This window comes from Lissotriton helveticus, chromosome 1_1 (genome assembly GCF_964261635.1).
Source record: "Lissotriton helveticus chromosome 1_1, aLisHel1.1, whole genome shotgun sequence".
NCBI classification, from domain to species: domain Eukaryota; kingdom Metazoa; phylum Chordata; class Amphibia; order Caudata; family Salamandridae; genus Lissotriton; species Lissotriton helveticus.
In genome coordinates, this window is record NC_136057.1 from 1,124,540,383 (window position 1) to 1,124,555,798 (window position 15,416).

The 15,416-nt window shown below is 48.5% G+C and overlaps 1 protein-coding gene across 2 annotated transcripts in view; it reads right to left on the reverse strand.

Moving 5' to 3' along the window:
* Positions 1-15,416, reverse strand: part of TMTC3 (transmembrane O-mannosyltransferase targeting cadherins 3) — a 425,295-nt gene that overhangs the window by 170,760 nt on the left and 239,119 nt on the right. For both annotated transcript variants that reach the window (XM_078678861.1, XM_078678865.1), the window contains exon 10: positions 5,776-5,887. In XM_078678861.1, the coding sequence (XP_078534987.1) occupies positions 5,776-5,887 (112 nt within the window). The remainder of the gene's footprint in view (positions 1-5,775; positions 5,888-15,416) is intronic.

Consider the following 15,416-nt stretch of genomic DNA (forward strand, 5'->3'; position numbering starts at 1 on the left):
CAAATGTATGTGGACGAACCTTAGAGGTCATAGCTAAGGACAGGCTTCAAAAAAGTCAATCTGAACCGCTACAAGATAACGGTCAATCCGAATTCTAAAACCAAGCAAAGGACGTGAAATGAAAACACCCCAACTCTTGCCGGTTGGAGAAATGCTTCTGAAAACACACTAAACTTGGTTAGACTCATAATCAGTTCGTAACTGGGAAATCACAAGCCTAGTTCAGTTTTTTTAGAAGAACTGTAGTAAAATAAAAAGCGGAGCACTTCATACAAGTAAAAACTAAACCGCTGCCCTTTTAGCCTCCCCCAAAAATCTGACTGCGAGTATCCAGAAAACGAATTAACTGATTAACTGTATGATTCATTTCGGTTTTCATGCGTATCTGACATGCCATCTTGCGGTCATTTCCTAACTGTTTAATGTCAATATAACAAAACAAATATAACATTTCAATTCCATACACCTTCATCCTGCGTTAAAACAAGCCACCCTCTGCATTCTGTATTCTGTAAAACCAAGAGGAATCGGAAGCTACAATCCTTGAGCATCAGAAAAACAACTCCTGATGAATTATCTTCTGTGTCGCATAAAAGTCAATTATGGAACTGCATCTCTTACAAATAGAAATGTTCTGGCACACCGTACAAGTGTTTTCTCTCAGTTGCATGTTATCTACATTCAGTGGCTTCCTAATGAGGGAAATTAGTAGAAGTTGGACAAGCTACTTACCTTTAGTAACGTCTTAACTGGTAGAGACATGATTCCTCATCTTATAATCCCCCTAGTGTCGAGTGACTCCATAGCGACGTTGTCTCCCATATGTGGCAGTAACGGAGTCCATATAAGCCCACCCCGACATCAGTTTCTTTTGTGACTATTTCTGTGCTTACAACACGGAGCCACGTAGATAAACAGCCTCTGGAGACAGTGTACCAAAAGGGGAAAAGTTATTTTATCAACAAGTACAGAATGAAAGAACATAAGTAGAATGCAAAGAGGGAATCCAGGAGATAACAAGGCCCTCAGTTCGCAGAGCGAGGAGGATGGGTGGGCCGATGAGGAATCTGCAGCAAGATCCTGTCTCTACCAGATATGGTGCTACCGAAGGTAAGTAACTTGTCCATCTGATAGAGACATCTAGTCCCAGATTCCTTATCTTAGAATCAAATACCCAAGCAATATCATCCTCGAAGAAGGGGCTGCGAACGGACTTCACCAAAGATCCCCAATAGGAAACGGTGGGCCCAAGGATAAAAAGGGACTAAACTATCTGAAAATGATAGGTGAAGCAAGATGCTCACAGCGAGGACCAATCTCCAAGAAGGACTATGGCAGCCCTGATGGAGTAGAAAGGTATAAGACAGTAAGAACACGGAAGTGAATCAGTAAGAGAGGCAACACCAAAAGGGATGCAACCTAAGATCAAGGAATGCAGAGGGACCAAGGACAATAGTCCATAGAGTCCAGGCTCAAAACCAAATGGAAAGAGAATACACAGTGTACTCAGTCGCCGCAAACACATAGAACGAATAAAGAGCACCCAACAATCGTCGAGGAAACTATCCTGAGAACAGATATGAAACAAGGGCCCTCCAATTATAGAATGATGGAGAACAATAAATGCTGAAGAGCATGGCTAGAATAAAACAAGAATGGTAAAGAAAACGCTCTTATAGTGAGAACTTTGATAGATATATAAGGCATCCACCGGAAATATGCAACGGAGATGCTCATTGATGAGAAGGAAGGAAGGAAGGAAACAGACAAGTACACCCAAGAAGGTTGAACTAGGTCACCAAGAATGGTGTACGTAAAATGCAGTGACGTACATCATATAGAAGGCCAGATGATCAGATGTGCAAAACGCACACAAATATATATCTGAAGTGAAAGACATCTACAAGAGATCCATTTAAAAGATAGGTATATACAGGCAGAGATATATACATCCAAGATAAAGGTATATGAGGATAAATATGCATATAAAATACATAGATATTCCGGTAAACCCAGAAGTCATACAGGGTACAGCAAAAGTATATCCACTCCTCCAAAAGGCAACGCACTTCCTCTGCTAGTGAGTGGGAGGACGGGAAGTGGAGGAACAAAGGGTACTACAAGAATAGAGGTAACTTAGGGAGGGCAGAAATAATATGTGAAACTGTCAAAGAAGACGTTATGGCAGGAACTGAGGTGGAGACAGAAAGACAAAGGTAGTTAACAGCAAGATAATGCCTCCTAAGAATAAGAAATGGAAGGCAGTGCCCACTATAGAACAAGGGCAACCAGCCAAGAACCAATGCCACTGGCTGAGGAAGGATGCCAGCAGGCAGCAGCATGAAAAGCAAAGAATAACAGTACATGGAAAGGCCACCAGGAAGGAAAAATTAAAAAGAAGGAGACTGCCAGGATGAAAAGAATGGCTGGCAGAAATAATGCAAACGCAAGCGGATGATGAAAGGGGCACTGAAACTTTTCAGAAACTCACCCCCAGTCACAGATCCGGGTTGAATCTATCATCGTTCTTTAGCTCACTTCACCACCACAGTTCAGACCAAGCCATATGCAAATCAGTCGTGACACCATTCTGCATGGGAACAGTCCAGCCTGGACTGGAAACAAGCATCCTGTGACCAGTTTCGGGGTAACACCCCTCCACTAGCTTGAATCCAGTGGCAAAGTGAGCAAAGGACCCACGTCTGGGCATACCCTGCCAACTTGGGGCAAACAACGCAAACACAAGGAGACTCTGGACAGAGCAGACACTCACCCCCAGACACAGATCTGGGTTGAATCCATCATCTTTCTTTAGCTCAATTCGCCACCCCAGTTCAAACCCAGCCATATGCAAAGCAATCTTTATTTATAAAGTGTATTTTATTTTTTTATTTTGACCCTGCTCCTCATGGGAACAGTCCTGCTAAGTCTGGTCTTCCTTGGACCGGAAACAAGCATCCTGGGACCAGTTTCAGGGTAACACCCCTCATCAGCTAGGCTAGCTTGAGTCCAGTTGTAAAGTGAGCAAGAGACCCATGTCTGGGCATACCCTGCCAACTTAGGGCGAAACATGCATACACAAGGAGATGATGCCTCGAGCTCTGAAACTTTTCAGACACTCACCCCCAGTCACAGAACTGGGTTGAAACCATCATCATTCTTTAGCTCACTTCGCCACCCCAGTTCAGACTCAGCCATATGAAACTCAGTCTTAACCCTGTTCCTCATGAGAACAGTCCAGCCCGAACTGCCAAGCCAGGTCTTCCCTGGACTGGAAACAAGCATCCTGGAACTGGTTTCGGGGTCAGTACCTAGAACGCTTAGGGGACCGAGAATGATGAGAAGATTTCAAAGACTGACATCCGCGCTGCCAAAAGCTTCATGCAACGTTCCTTGTGCGACTTCTGCTGCAGCTGTTGACAAGAGTCACACTTGGCAGTAGTGGTGCTATCCAAACACCACATACAAATCGAGTGAGGATCCGTGGTGGGCATTTGTCGACCAAAGAACTCACAAGGCTTTAAACCTGAGGACATCGAAGAAATGCACACTGCTCTGTCGAGGAGAGACATCAAGTAGACTGAAAACGGCCGGCAGAACCGCAGAGTGGATCTGCGTGTTAGCACAGAAAAGAAGATACTGACTTTGGTGCGTCCATGAAGGGCTTATATGGACTCCATTGATGTCACATCTGGGAGACAATGTCGCTACGGAGTTGCTTGATGCCTTCTGCCGATGCGCCGAGGTAGTGCTGGGAAAATATCCGGATCCAGTCTGGCGCCTGGGAGGATGCTAAGATAAGGAATCTCCAGCTAGATGTCTCTATCAGACTACAAGTTTAAAACCATTCTTAGAACACTGGGGAGGGAGGGTATAAACTAAGATGCTGTCATGAAATAATTGAGTAAATACTGCAAGGAATGCATAGAAAATAATCGCAACTTTAACGGATGTGTTAACTCTGCCACTTTAAGAGCTTTGCGAATACAGTTTGAGGAATTGCAACCAAACCACTCTGAGTACAAGCACGCTGTCAACAAATGATACAAAAACATCATCTCTAAAGACTAAGCACGGAGAAGTCACCTAATCCTTTAAATTAAATGTAACATGATACACAATGATGGATCGACAAGGGTCATGAGAACACAGATGTTTTCTATAAAGTCTAGTACATTCTTCCAGGCTTTCCAGGGGCACTTGAGGTAAATATGGATTTACCTCTCAAAATCAGATAAGCTTTCTAAAATAAACTTGATAAAGACAAGACAAACTTCGCTATGAGGCATGTTTGTTTAAGACATTCTGCCAATACCCAACTACGAGCATGACTAAATACATGCCTTTGTATACTTCAAAACCAATAGTTCTTTCAGTGATTTTTGTGGCATCTAAGTATTTTACGCATGATGTTTGAGAAACGAGGGAATGTTAAATTGGGGCATCTAAATTTGGAAGTAATTTAAGGGAGAACGCAATGAGAAAGGGTTTAGCTCATCTTCCATTCTTTATTGAACCGAAAACACATTCCTCTTGCTCAGTACTTTTAGATCTTTCATGGAATGTTTGATGCCAAGGAATGTCAACCAGGTTGCTATGGTTTTCACGGAGTACCCAGCTGTTGATGTCTTTATTTAGAATAGAAACCTGACCAGTGAGACTTTTAAATTGAATACAAAAATACTAAAACGGACTACCGTATTATACCAGGGAAAAAGGTTTATTTATTACATAAAATAATTAGCATAAAAAAAAGAAATCTTCCTCATGTCCTGCAGGTGTATTACAGAAATAGATTTGAACAATCCCAACTTGAAAAATTCGAGGCACACCTCCTAATTAAGGATCTTCCCAGTATTCAAGTCACACAGTGGTATGAAATGTCTGAGCACAGCAAGCTTACTTCTGGTGTGCAAATAGTTAAAAATCCTAAAAATGTAGCTAAAAGAGGGAGAGTGCTCAAAAGCGATGTATTGTAACAGCCTGAATTTCACTTCAGATAACTGCACCAATCTGTAGGAATGTTACATTTTTATTTTGGAATTACACCACTTTTTCACAAAAAACGGGTTAGTAAACATATTTTGAATGTAATCAACAAGTTCTAATCTATCTTTTAGGTATTTTTATGGGAATAGTAAACCTGTGTAACATCTAAAATGATCCTCGATAAATTGATGCACAGCTACTTTCACAACAAAATTAACCAGGTTCAACTTCATTTCAGGATATATGTACAAACATCACACATAACAGTATTGTATTGCAGCATTTATATAGCGCTTACTACCCCTATGTGGGGCGCTGAAGTACTTGCCTTCATGAGCAGCACGCTACACGCATGGGAAGTGTTCCCATGTTGTGCGTGATGACCACCGAGGTGCAGTTCTTGTGTTACGGATGCAGCACACAGCAGTGGAGTGGAGTGGATTATTTAGTGTGAGAGGCAAATGTGCAGTTTTATGGTTTTCAGTATGCTGGTAGCTCTGAACAGCTCAGCGGGCTCTTATGGTATGTCATATGATGTAGCCTGCTTAGCTGGTTACCACACTGGGTTGTCCAATCTGAGATTTTGTGTTTAATTGTGTTCCTGAACTGGCATGGTTGTAGCGAGAAATAAGTGGACAGTACCTTAACTGAGATCATCTTCCCAGAACAATATAGAAATTGTAAATTTGGCCAACATGTAAGAAAGGTTATCTTTGTCTGGTAAAAATCAGGAGAAACCTGCTTGCTTACTAAGTTCAGAAACATGATAAGTAACCCAACTCTTACCTGGCTGCACGTGCGTAGCCTGTATGAAGAATTTCAAAGCTCTCTCATAATTCTTCTCGTTCTCTAAAGCGTGGCCAACATTATTCCACAGTTTGGCATTGTTTTTATTTACCTGAAGGTACAAATGGCAGCGGTGAAAACGTTTATTAAAAGATTTAGAGGTAATTACAGTGGTAAGCATATAAAATGATAATATAAGTAACCTTCTTTTATACATCAGGAAAGCTGCTGGATACAAATGTTCTCTGTTTATTTTCACTTATGTACAATGACCACTGAAATACATACTTTCAAATGTGGAGGGCTGCGAGCACAATAAATATTTGCAAAAGATCCAATTTAGCATGTATTAGCTTCTGGTCCAATGCCTATATTTACACAGATTAGAATCTACTAGAACAGCTCTCTGGTCTAGTGCTCTAATGGCGCCAAGATGTTGGGAGATGCTTTCTTTAGGTTCCTCTACCACATGTCCATTACAAATTGAGTGAAAGCGGACTGCAGTTCAACCCTCTTCCCCAGCCCTTTTAGAGGAACTGATAACGGGGTCTTTAGTAATTACTGAGAAGAGTTTGAAATATTTCAGATTATGCAATTTCAGGGAACAACATGCAGAAAGCAGTGTTTCGTATGAATTCACACAAGTTTGTGACAGTAAGTTCACCAGCATTCTAAGCAGCTTGCTTGTAGTCACGAAGCGAAATACTTGAACTCATGCAGTTCCCAAGGGACTGTAATCTGGTTCGGCTAGTATCTCGTTATCAGGTAAATCAAGAGTAACAAGACACCCTGAAAGAGGCCTCAGGTTTTTAATTCTGCATGATTTGCATCAAAGAGTGCAGACCCTAAGGCTGTATAGATTGCAACCAATCTCTAGATATATAGACAAAAGTATTGCTTCACACCATTTTCGTCAGTTACCCTTGCAGTCATGCCAATTTATTAAACGTCAACTATTCCATTTACATGATACTGAAAAAAAAACCAAGCAAAATGCCACCACCTTATATCACTTGCTGGCACGGGGGCAGGGAAAGCAGATTCTCTTGTGAAAGGTGACAAAAATGTTGTGTGAGACCTGCCCTTTCGTCTTTTCCTGATTATCCTTCAGATGTGCTGATGACCGTCAAATAGAGAAACCTCACACTTGTTGTTTTTTTTTGTAAACTCTTTTTGTTGGCTTTCATTTTACAGGAAAAACAACAACAAAAAGCGCACCACCATTTCACATGTAGCAATTACCAGTTAATCTGAGTAGTCTTTTACGATTGTTATCAGGGAGTTTCCATTGTAATAGAAGCAGTGATGTCCACGGAGGCTGGATTTCCTCCTCCTGTTCCCCAGTGTCCAATCTCTCCCATCGTCCCCACCTATCCCACTCTGTCCATTTTGTGTTGGGACAATCCAAGAAGCTGTGGTCTGCCAGTCCAGATTGTGAAGAATTCGCCACTGTCCCCTCACATTCTGAAATTTCCTCAGGCAGCCCCTCACCTGATAAACCACTCTCTCAGACTCCATGCAGCGCATCATGTCAGTCTCCCACTGGCTTTTGTGTGGGGACTAAGGCTTCTCCATTTACTGGCTATGTCTCTTTTTTCTATGCAAAAATCCTGGGCGCTGAATAAAAGTTGTCTTCTGGAGAGGGTCTACGGCCCCAGGTCTACGTCTGTCACGAACTGTGGCGTGGAAAGGGTGACAGCCTTCAGAACCTCCCCTAGTGCTGCAACTATCATCCTCCAGTATGTCCTCTCCACATCTTAGACAGCTGGGGGGGGGGGTGCACTTACTATTCTGAACAATCGTGATCTAGTATGATATACCCTGTGAAGGACCTTAAGCTGTATCAGTATTAAGCTTACTTTTATTGCTGCCTCCAAGTCAGGTCCTCCATGGGGCCCTAGTCTGTTTTCCACTTAGTTCTTAGCGGACTATTGTTGCGAAGGTATGAGATATGTTAATAAAATCGCTTATGAAGGCATTTCATTCCAAAGTATCCTACTCTATAAGGGGCTGCTGTCCTCTATTGTGTCCCACGGTATTCCTTTGCTTGCAGGTCATAGTGTATTTGAATATATCAGAAGAGTTGTGTGTCATGCTCGTCGTACTCTGCATGTAGGTCCCAGTACCGACATCCTGCTCAAGTCCCAGTGGATCATCTTTGACATTTCTTGGAGCTCTTTTAGTGTGTCCTTGTTGGACTTGGGCCTTAGGGCAGGTTCACCCCTAATCTTTTTGCTTTTATTTGTGACCCAGTGTTAGTGATTTTGGGTCTTGGCGCACTTTTTCCCTGTGCCCCAGAGTAAAGTGCGTGCGTGTAGTATGGCTGGCCTGCCCTCCCATAGGAATGCATGGGGAATGTGTGTGTCCATGTTAGTTCCTGATGTGTGGGGAGTGCAGGCTCGAGTTTGGTATGTATGAACTTGTGAGAATGAATGCTGCGCAATGGTATGTGCGGCTTGTATGTGTCTAGAAGGGAAGTGCTACTTCTGGACATTGATGTATGTGTGCAGTGAGGGTGCTGGAGCGTGATTGGCTGGAGCTGGCTGGCATGCCAGGCTCCAGGAAGTCTGGATGGGTCTGCCCGGTGGTGAGTGTGAGATCAGCATGAGTGATGTGTGAGAGGAGTGCACCTGGGTCCTGGATGGGCTGGGTTTTTCCCCACACAATGCTGGCTCCGCCCCCCTGTGGTGTGTCTAATGACCCTAGCCTCCCCAGTGAATGAAAGGGTGGTTGGGCCATCAAGGGTACTCCCAAGCCAGCTGCAACTGGTTTCCCCCCACCCTGCACCCTGAAGACAAAGGAATTTACAGTATAAGAAGGGGCTGTGTCCCCTTACAATTTGTTCTACTTTTGGATCCTTGCCAGAGGGGGCTGTTGCTGCTGCTGGGGCCAGGAGGACCGCCACTTGGACTGTCTCCCTGCCTGGAGACCCAGTGTGCTGGCTCTGGCCCTGCCTTGCCCCCCTGCCTGCCTCCAGTCCCTGCTGGAGCTTTGCTTTCATGCCCCTAGCGCTTGGGAGCGCTTAAATTGCCTGCTAGCGCTGTGGAGCGCTTTATTTCTGCCCATTGGCGCTGTGAGCGCTTTTCCCTGCCCTGAAGCGCTTGGGAGCGCTGTGGATTGCCCCTAGCGCTAGAGAGCGCTTTATTTTACTTATTGCGCCTGGAAGCGCTTTCGTTGCCCAGCCGGTGCCCACCCGGCATCTGCTGCGCTCGTATTTGATGTACGAGTGCCCACCTCGCTTTATCTTCTACTTAAAGGCCGGTGCCTACCCGGCATTGCCCCGTGGTGTTTTGTTATTTACGAGCCGGCGCCCACCCGGCATTGCCCCGTGATCACCGCCTCAAGCCCCGGAGCCGTGAAAACTGTTGCCGGGCCGCTGCCTACTGCGACCCGGAAGTCCCGCCTCCTGACCCCCAGGGCCGCGCTGCCATTGGCGGCCCCAGCGGAAGTCAGGCGGAGGGCGCGAGACGAAGTCAGGCGGGAGACGCAGGAAGCGGCCTGCAGCGTCTCTGCGAGGCTACCGAGTGAAGGGGAGCCCCGCCCGCGGCCCCTGCAGCGCCGCCCAGAGAGGAGCAGCGCGAGAGGAGCCGGCAGTGTTCCTGCCCCCGCAGCGCTCGTGAGGTACCGGTGAGTGCGGGGACAGTGTCTCTTGTTGTTTGAGAGCGGCCCCGGTTGGCAGCGGGCCGCTCCCACGTGCCAGGTCTTCCGAGTCCACGAAGGACTCCAACGAGAGGGGCCATTTCTTTGCTTGTGAGCCCTAGAGGCTCTTGGGGGCCATTGTCTTGATCCCGAGTCCCCCGTGAGGGACTCCAGCGACGCCCCATCGTTCTGTGAGCCCACAGAAGGCTCAAGGTGCCCCATTTGTTTTAGAGCCCGAGAGGCTCCCACGCCCACAGCGATTTACGAGCCCCGAGGGGGCATTTTAATTGTTGTAGAGCGCTGAAGCTCTTAAGTGCCTATTTGTTTTGCGAGCCAGAGAGGCTCTTGGGACACGAGTGTGGTCAGTAGCCCCGAGGCTCCCACACAGTGTCTCCTCCCCACCAGTGTTCTTGAGCCCACGTGGCTCCAACGTTTGCCTACCTGTGATTTACAACTGTCCAGCACTTAGTGGACAGTTGCTACGTTTAGGCTTTTGTTCTGTGCTGCCTGCGCAGCCTCCCCTGACATTGAGACTCAGGGCATTCCAGCCCTTTCGAGGCCAGTTGGCCTGGGGGACAATTCTAGTGTTGTGCCATGTGCACCCTGCGCAATTTATGATTTACTGCTAATTTGATTTCTGCGCAAATATTCTACCTGCACCTCTGGATGTGTTTTAATGTTTCATGTGCAATTGTCTATGTTATTACCTTTGCTAAAAGTGACCTGCTTAGGTGATTCTTTATGTGTTTTATCCCCTTTGCTAAAAGTGACCTGCTTAGAGGAATGTTTGTTTTACCTTTGCTAAAAGTGACCTGCTTAGGTAATTGTTTATGGTTTATTTCCCTTTGCTAAAAGTGACCTGCTTAGAGGAATGTTGATGTGTAATCGCCTTTGCTAAATGTGACTTGCTTAGGTGATTATTTTAGGTTTCCTTCCCTTTGCTAAATGTGACTTGCTTAGGTGATAGGTTTTCCTTCCATAGGTCCTGATGATAAGGTCCTAGTTCCCTGCGTGATTTCCCTACAGTGTTTAGGGTGGCGTAGGAGGTATTTACCCTTTACCAGTAGTGACTGGTTGTGTGCTACATTTACGATTTCTGTGTTACAGTCATTATATGTTTATGTGCTAAGTGTTATACCTACAAGTGTTATTTCTAAAAAGTGCATACCCCTGACAGTGGTCCAGGTGGCCCTGTCCTGTACATAATCCCTTGTAATTCTTGCCCGTGCCTGTTGGCACATTGTAAAGTGTGTGGGTTATCTAATGTGTTTTTATTATTATAATACAAAGGCTATTTTTGATATAACCTTGTGTGGAGTTTCCTTTGTGGTGGGCCTAGGGTGTTGTCGCTGGGGTGCGCGCGCAAACGCTTTACACATCGCTTCCGAGATTAGCCTTGCTGCTCGCGTCACGTTACCTAGAGGGTGAGCAGGGGTTATCTTGGTGTGTAACTCCCTTGCCCTGACCTTAGAAATGGCGATCCCTGACTGACTTTGGTGTGAGCGTTGGCCGGCCGGGGGTCCCGTTTCTAACATTGGTGGCTAGCGGTGCGGATTGGACTTGCGTTTGCGCTGTACCACAGTGGCGACAGGCCACACTACAAAACTCTGCAATTTTAGATAACCGCATTTTGGGGATTATTGTTTTTTAGGGAAGTTCAGTATTGCTTCTCCTGAAAGGTGTCATTTTGTAATTTCTGTCCAGTACATTTGTTCCCCGCCCTGCTTCCAGAGTTTGGTACCTGTGTCACTTGTGGTCAGGTTGAGAAAATCAGGGGTGGTAGAAACTGCCTTACCGGTCCGAGGGGAGGGTGTGTGTGAATGAGTGGTGTGTTACACTGGATAGTGGAGTGCAAGTTCTCTGAGATAGGAATCTTGCTGAATTGTGTTAATTGTGTACTCCTGTGTAAGCTCAGACCCCCAGGTTCTCTGTGTCAAACTCTTCTTGAGAACGTCCGCCAAAATGGAGCCTGTTTTTGATCTCTGTTGTCTTTTTAGGTACAGTAGGTCGGAGCTGGTCAGATTCTGTGAAGAGGGAGGCATGGAGGTGAGTGAGTTGGATACTCAGTCCCAGCTTAGGGACAGCCTGATCCAATGGCAAAAGGGTCAGTGGGATCTTGAGCACAGTGAGAGAGATAGGGCCCGGGCCGCACGTCATGAGGATGGTGAGTCTGTTGGGAGCCCTGAAGAATGTGAGTTGTATGATGATGACAGTGGATGGATATCAGCAGATAGTGAGGACCCCATAGATAGGGAGTCCCTTGCTGGGTCCAGTGTCAGTACCAGCGCCCCAGCCTTTCCCTGTCCCCAGAGGAGTGGTTGGATAGGAGGGAAGAGCGGGAGCATCAGCTAGCGATGGAACAGCTCAGGTTGGAGCACGCCAAGCTAGAGGCTGAAAGAGCCTTGTTCAGGGAGAAGGTAGCCCTAGAGGATAGGTTATCCCCTGAGTGCAGTTGTGGTTTTCTGGATTCCCCAGGGAGGGTTGAATCCAGTGGTGGCAGCTATTTAAATATTTGTGTAGACAGTCCCACTCCCAGTTCCCCGAGTATGGTACCTGTTTCCCGAGAAGAGGAGTGTAGGTTGAAGTTCCGGAACCATAGGAAACCGCCTCACCAGTCTTGGGAAGATTTTCAGGATGACTGTTGTGTAGCACAGTGTGATTGGTTACGGGGTCCCACAAAATGTGATTGGGACATCTTGTTTGATGTGATTGCCAAAGAGCAGTTGCTCAGTGTTGTTTATCCAGAATTGCGCCAACACCTGTTAGGGTGTGGATTGTCTGAACCATATGAGCTGGCAGAGGAAGCCGACCGATGGGAAAGTGCGAGAGGTTCTTTAGAGTCACTAGTGAGTGATTCCAACAGTAGTGGGTCAGGTGTCCTCCAGCCCAGTGTGGTGGAGGAGGGTGAGAGTAGCCCAGCTAGGTCCCAGGTTAGTGAGGAGGGTGTAGGGGCTGACTGCCTGTCTCAGTGGAGCGGGAGTGAGTGTGTGACCGAGAGTCCCCAGATGCCCGAAGCCCTGTCACAGAGCCTGGATGGTTTCTTTAGGGAACACCAGGATGGGAACCTAGACTTGCCTGTTAGTTCACTTGAGGGAGATCTCCTAGTGTGTAGATGACCTGGAGCATCTGTAAGCGGAGCTTCTATGGTTCTAGAGTCTGGCAGTACCGCTCCAGTGGGGAGGGTACAGGAGTCCAGCGAAAGGAGTGATTGGGGAATAGTATGTGAGTCCCCAGAAGTCCTGGAGTGCCAGGCATTGGTTCCACCAAAGGTTCTAGACCGGAGGTTGGAAGGCCAGGTTCAGGATCCGCCTGACCTGAAGGGTGGGACTACTGTAATCAGTGTCCTGACCAGTTCTCTTTCCAGAGGTACCGCCCCGGTTGGGAGGGAGCAGGACTCTGGAAGGGGGTGCAGAGGGTGGGAGAGCCCACCTCTGACCCCGGTGCAACCTGAGGGGTTAAACCCTAGGTTGGGAGAATTGTGTTTAGAGGGTACCCCTCGCAGGAGGAGGAGGAACCCTAGAAGAAGAGGTAGGGGGAGGAGAGCCTTCCCTGAGACTCCTGGTCCACCTGAGGTTGTAGACCCTAGGCTGGAGAACCAGTGGCAGTCTAGCCCTGTCTTGCAGACAGGAAGAGTGGAGCATGGCTATTATGTGCCAGGGGTTACTACCCCCCACTTTGAGAATAGGCAGGATCCCGTGGTACCTGGGTGGCCTAGGGCCTGGTCCTGGCCGAGGGCAGCTGGAGAGTACCAGTGGGGTACCCCAGTTAGTCCCTACAGTAGTTTTAGAAGGAACCCCAGGGGATCACCGTGGCGTAAAACAGGAGGGTGTCCCTGCAGTTGTGGGCCCGCGTCCGTGTTTTATCGCCCCAAGCAGGGAAGTCCATCACTGTGGTGATTGGTCTGCCCTGCGTTTTGGCTGGAAGGGGGTTGTGTTGGACTTGGGCCTTAGGGCAGGTTCACCCCTAATCTTTTTGCTTTTATTTGTGACCCAGTGTTAGTGATTTTTGGGTCTTGGCGCACTTTTTCCCTGTGCCCCAGAGTAAAGTGCGTGCGTGTAGTATGGCTGGCCTGCCCTCCCATAGGAATGCATGGGGAATGTGTGTGTCCATGTTAGTTCCTGATGTGTGGGGAGTGCAGGCTCGAGTTTGGTATGTATGAACTTGTGAGAATGAATGCTGCGCAATGGTATGTGCGGCTTGTATGTGTCTAGAAGGGAAGTGCTACTTCTGGACATTGATGTATGTGTGCAGTGAGGGTGCTGGAGCGTGATTGGCTGGAGCTGGCTGGCATGCCAGGCTCCAGGAAGTCTGGATGGGTCTGCCCGGTGGTGAGTGTGAGATCAGCATGAGTGATGTGTGAGAGGAGTGCACCTGGGTCCTGGATGGGCTGGGTTTTTCCCCACACAATGCTGGCTCCGCCCCCCTGTGGTGTGTCTAATGACCCTAGCCTCCCCAGTGAATGAAAGGGGTGGTTGGGCCATCAAGGGAACTCCCAAGCCAGCTGCAACTGGTTTCCCCCCACCCTGCACCCTGAAGACAAAGGAATTTACAGTATAAGAAGGGGCTGTGTCCCCTTACAATTTGTTCTACTTTTGGATCCTTGCCAGAGGGGGCTGTTGCTGCTGCTGGGGCCAGGAGGACCGCCACTTGGACTGTCTCCCTGCCTGGAGACCCAGTGTGCTGGCTCTGGCCCTGCCTTGCCCCCCTGCCTGCCTCCAGTCCCTGCTGGAGCTTTGCTTTCATGCCCCTAGCGCTTGGGAGCGCTTAAATTGCCTGCTAGCGCTGTGGAGCGCTTTATTTCTGCCCATTGGTGCTGTGAGCGCTTTCCCCTGCCCTGAAGCGCTTGGGAGCGCTGTGGATTGCCCCTAGCGCTAGAGAGCGCTTTATTTTACTTATTGCGCCTGGAAGCGCTTTCGTTGCCCAGCCGGTGCCCACCCCGCATCTGCTGCGCTCGTATTTGATGTACGAGTGCCCACCTCGTTTTATCTTCTACTTAAAGGCCGGTGCCTACCCGGCATTGCCCCGTGGTGTTTTGTTATTTACGAGCCGGTGCCCACCCGGCATTGCCCCGTGATCACCGCCGCAAGCCCCGGAGCCGTGAAAACTGTTGCCGGGCCGCTGCCTACTGCGACCCGGAAGTCCCGCCTCCTGACCCCCAGGGCCGCGCTGCCATTGGCGGCCCAGCGGAAGTCAGGCGGAGGGCGCGAGACGAAGTCAGGCGGGAGACGCAGGAAGCGGCCTGCAGCGTCTCTGCGAGGCTCCCGAGTGAAGGGGAGCCCCGCCCGCGGCCCATGCAGGGCCGCCCAGAGAGGAGCAGCGCGAGAGGAGCCGGCAGTGTTCCTGCCCCCGCAGCGCTCGTGAGGTACCGGTGAGTGCGGGGACAGGGTCTTTTGTTGTTTGAGAGCGGCCCCGGTTGGCAGCGGGCCGCTCCCACGTGCCAGGTCTTCCGAGTCCACGAAGGACTCCAACGAGAGGGGCCATTTCTTTGCTTGTGAGCCCTAGAGGCTCTTGGGGGCCATTGTCTTGATCCCGAGTCCCCCGTAAGGGACTCCAGCGACGCCCCATCGTTCTGTGAGCCCACAGAAGGCTCAAGGTGCCCCATTTGTTTTAGAGCCCGAGAGGCTCCCACGCCCACAGCGATTTACGAGCCCCGAGGCTCGAGGGGGCATTTTAATTGTTGTAGAGCGCTGAAGCTCTTAAGTGCCTATTTGTTTTGCGAGCCAGAGAGGCTCTTGGGACACGAGTGTGGTCAGTAGCCCCGAGGCTCCCACACAGTGTCTCCTCCCCACCAGTGTTCTTGAGCCCACGTGGCTCCAACGTTTGCCTACCTGTGATTTACAACTGTCCAGCACTTAGTGGACAGTTGCTACGTTTAGGCTTTTGTTCTGTGCTGCCTGCGCAGCCTCCCCTGACATTGAGACTCAGGGCATTCCAGCCCTTTCGAGGCCAGTTGGCCTGGGGGACAATTCTAGTGTTGTGCCATGTGCACCCTGCGCAATTTA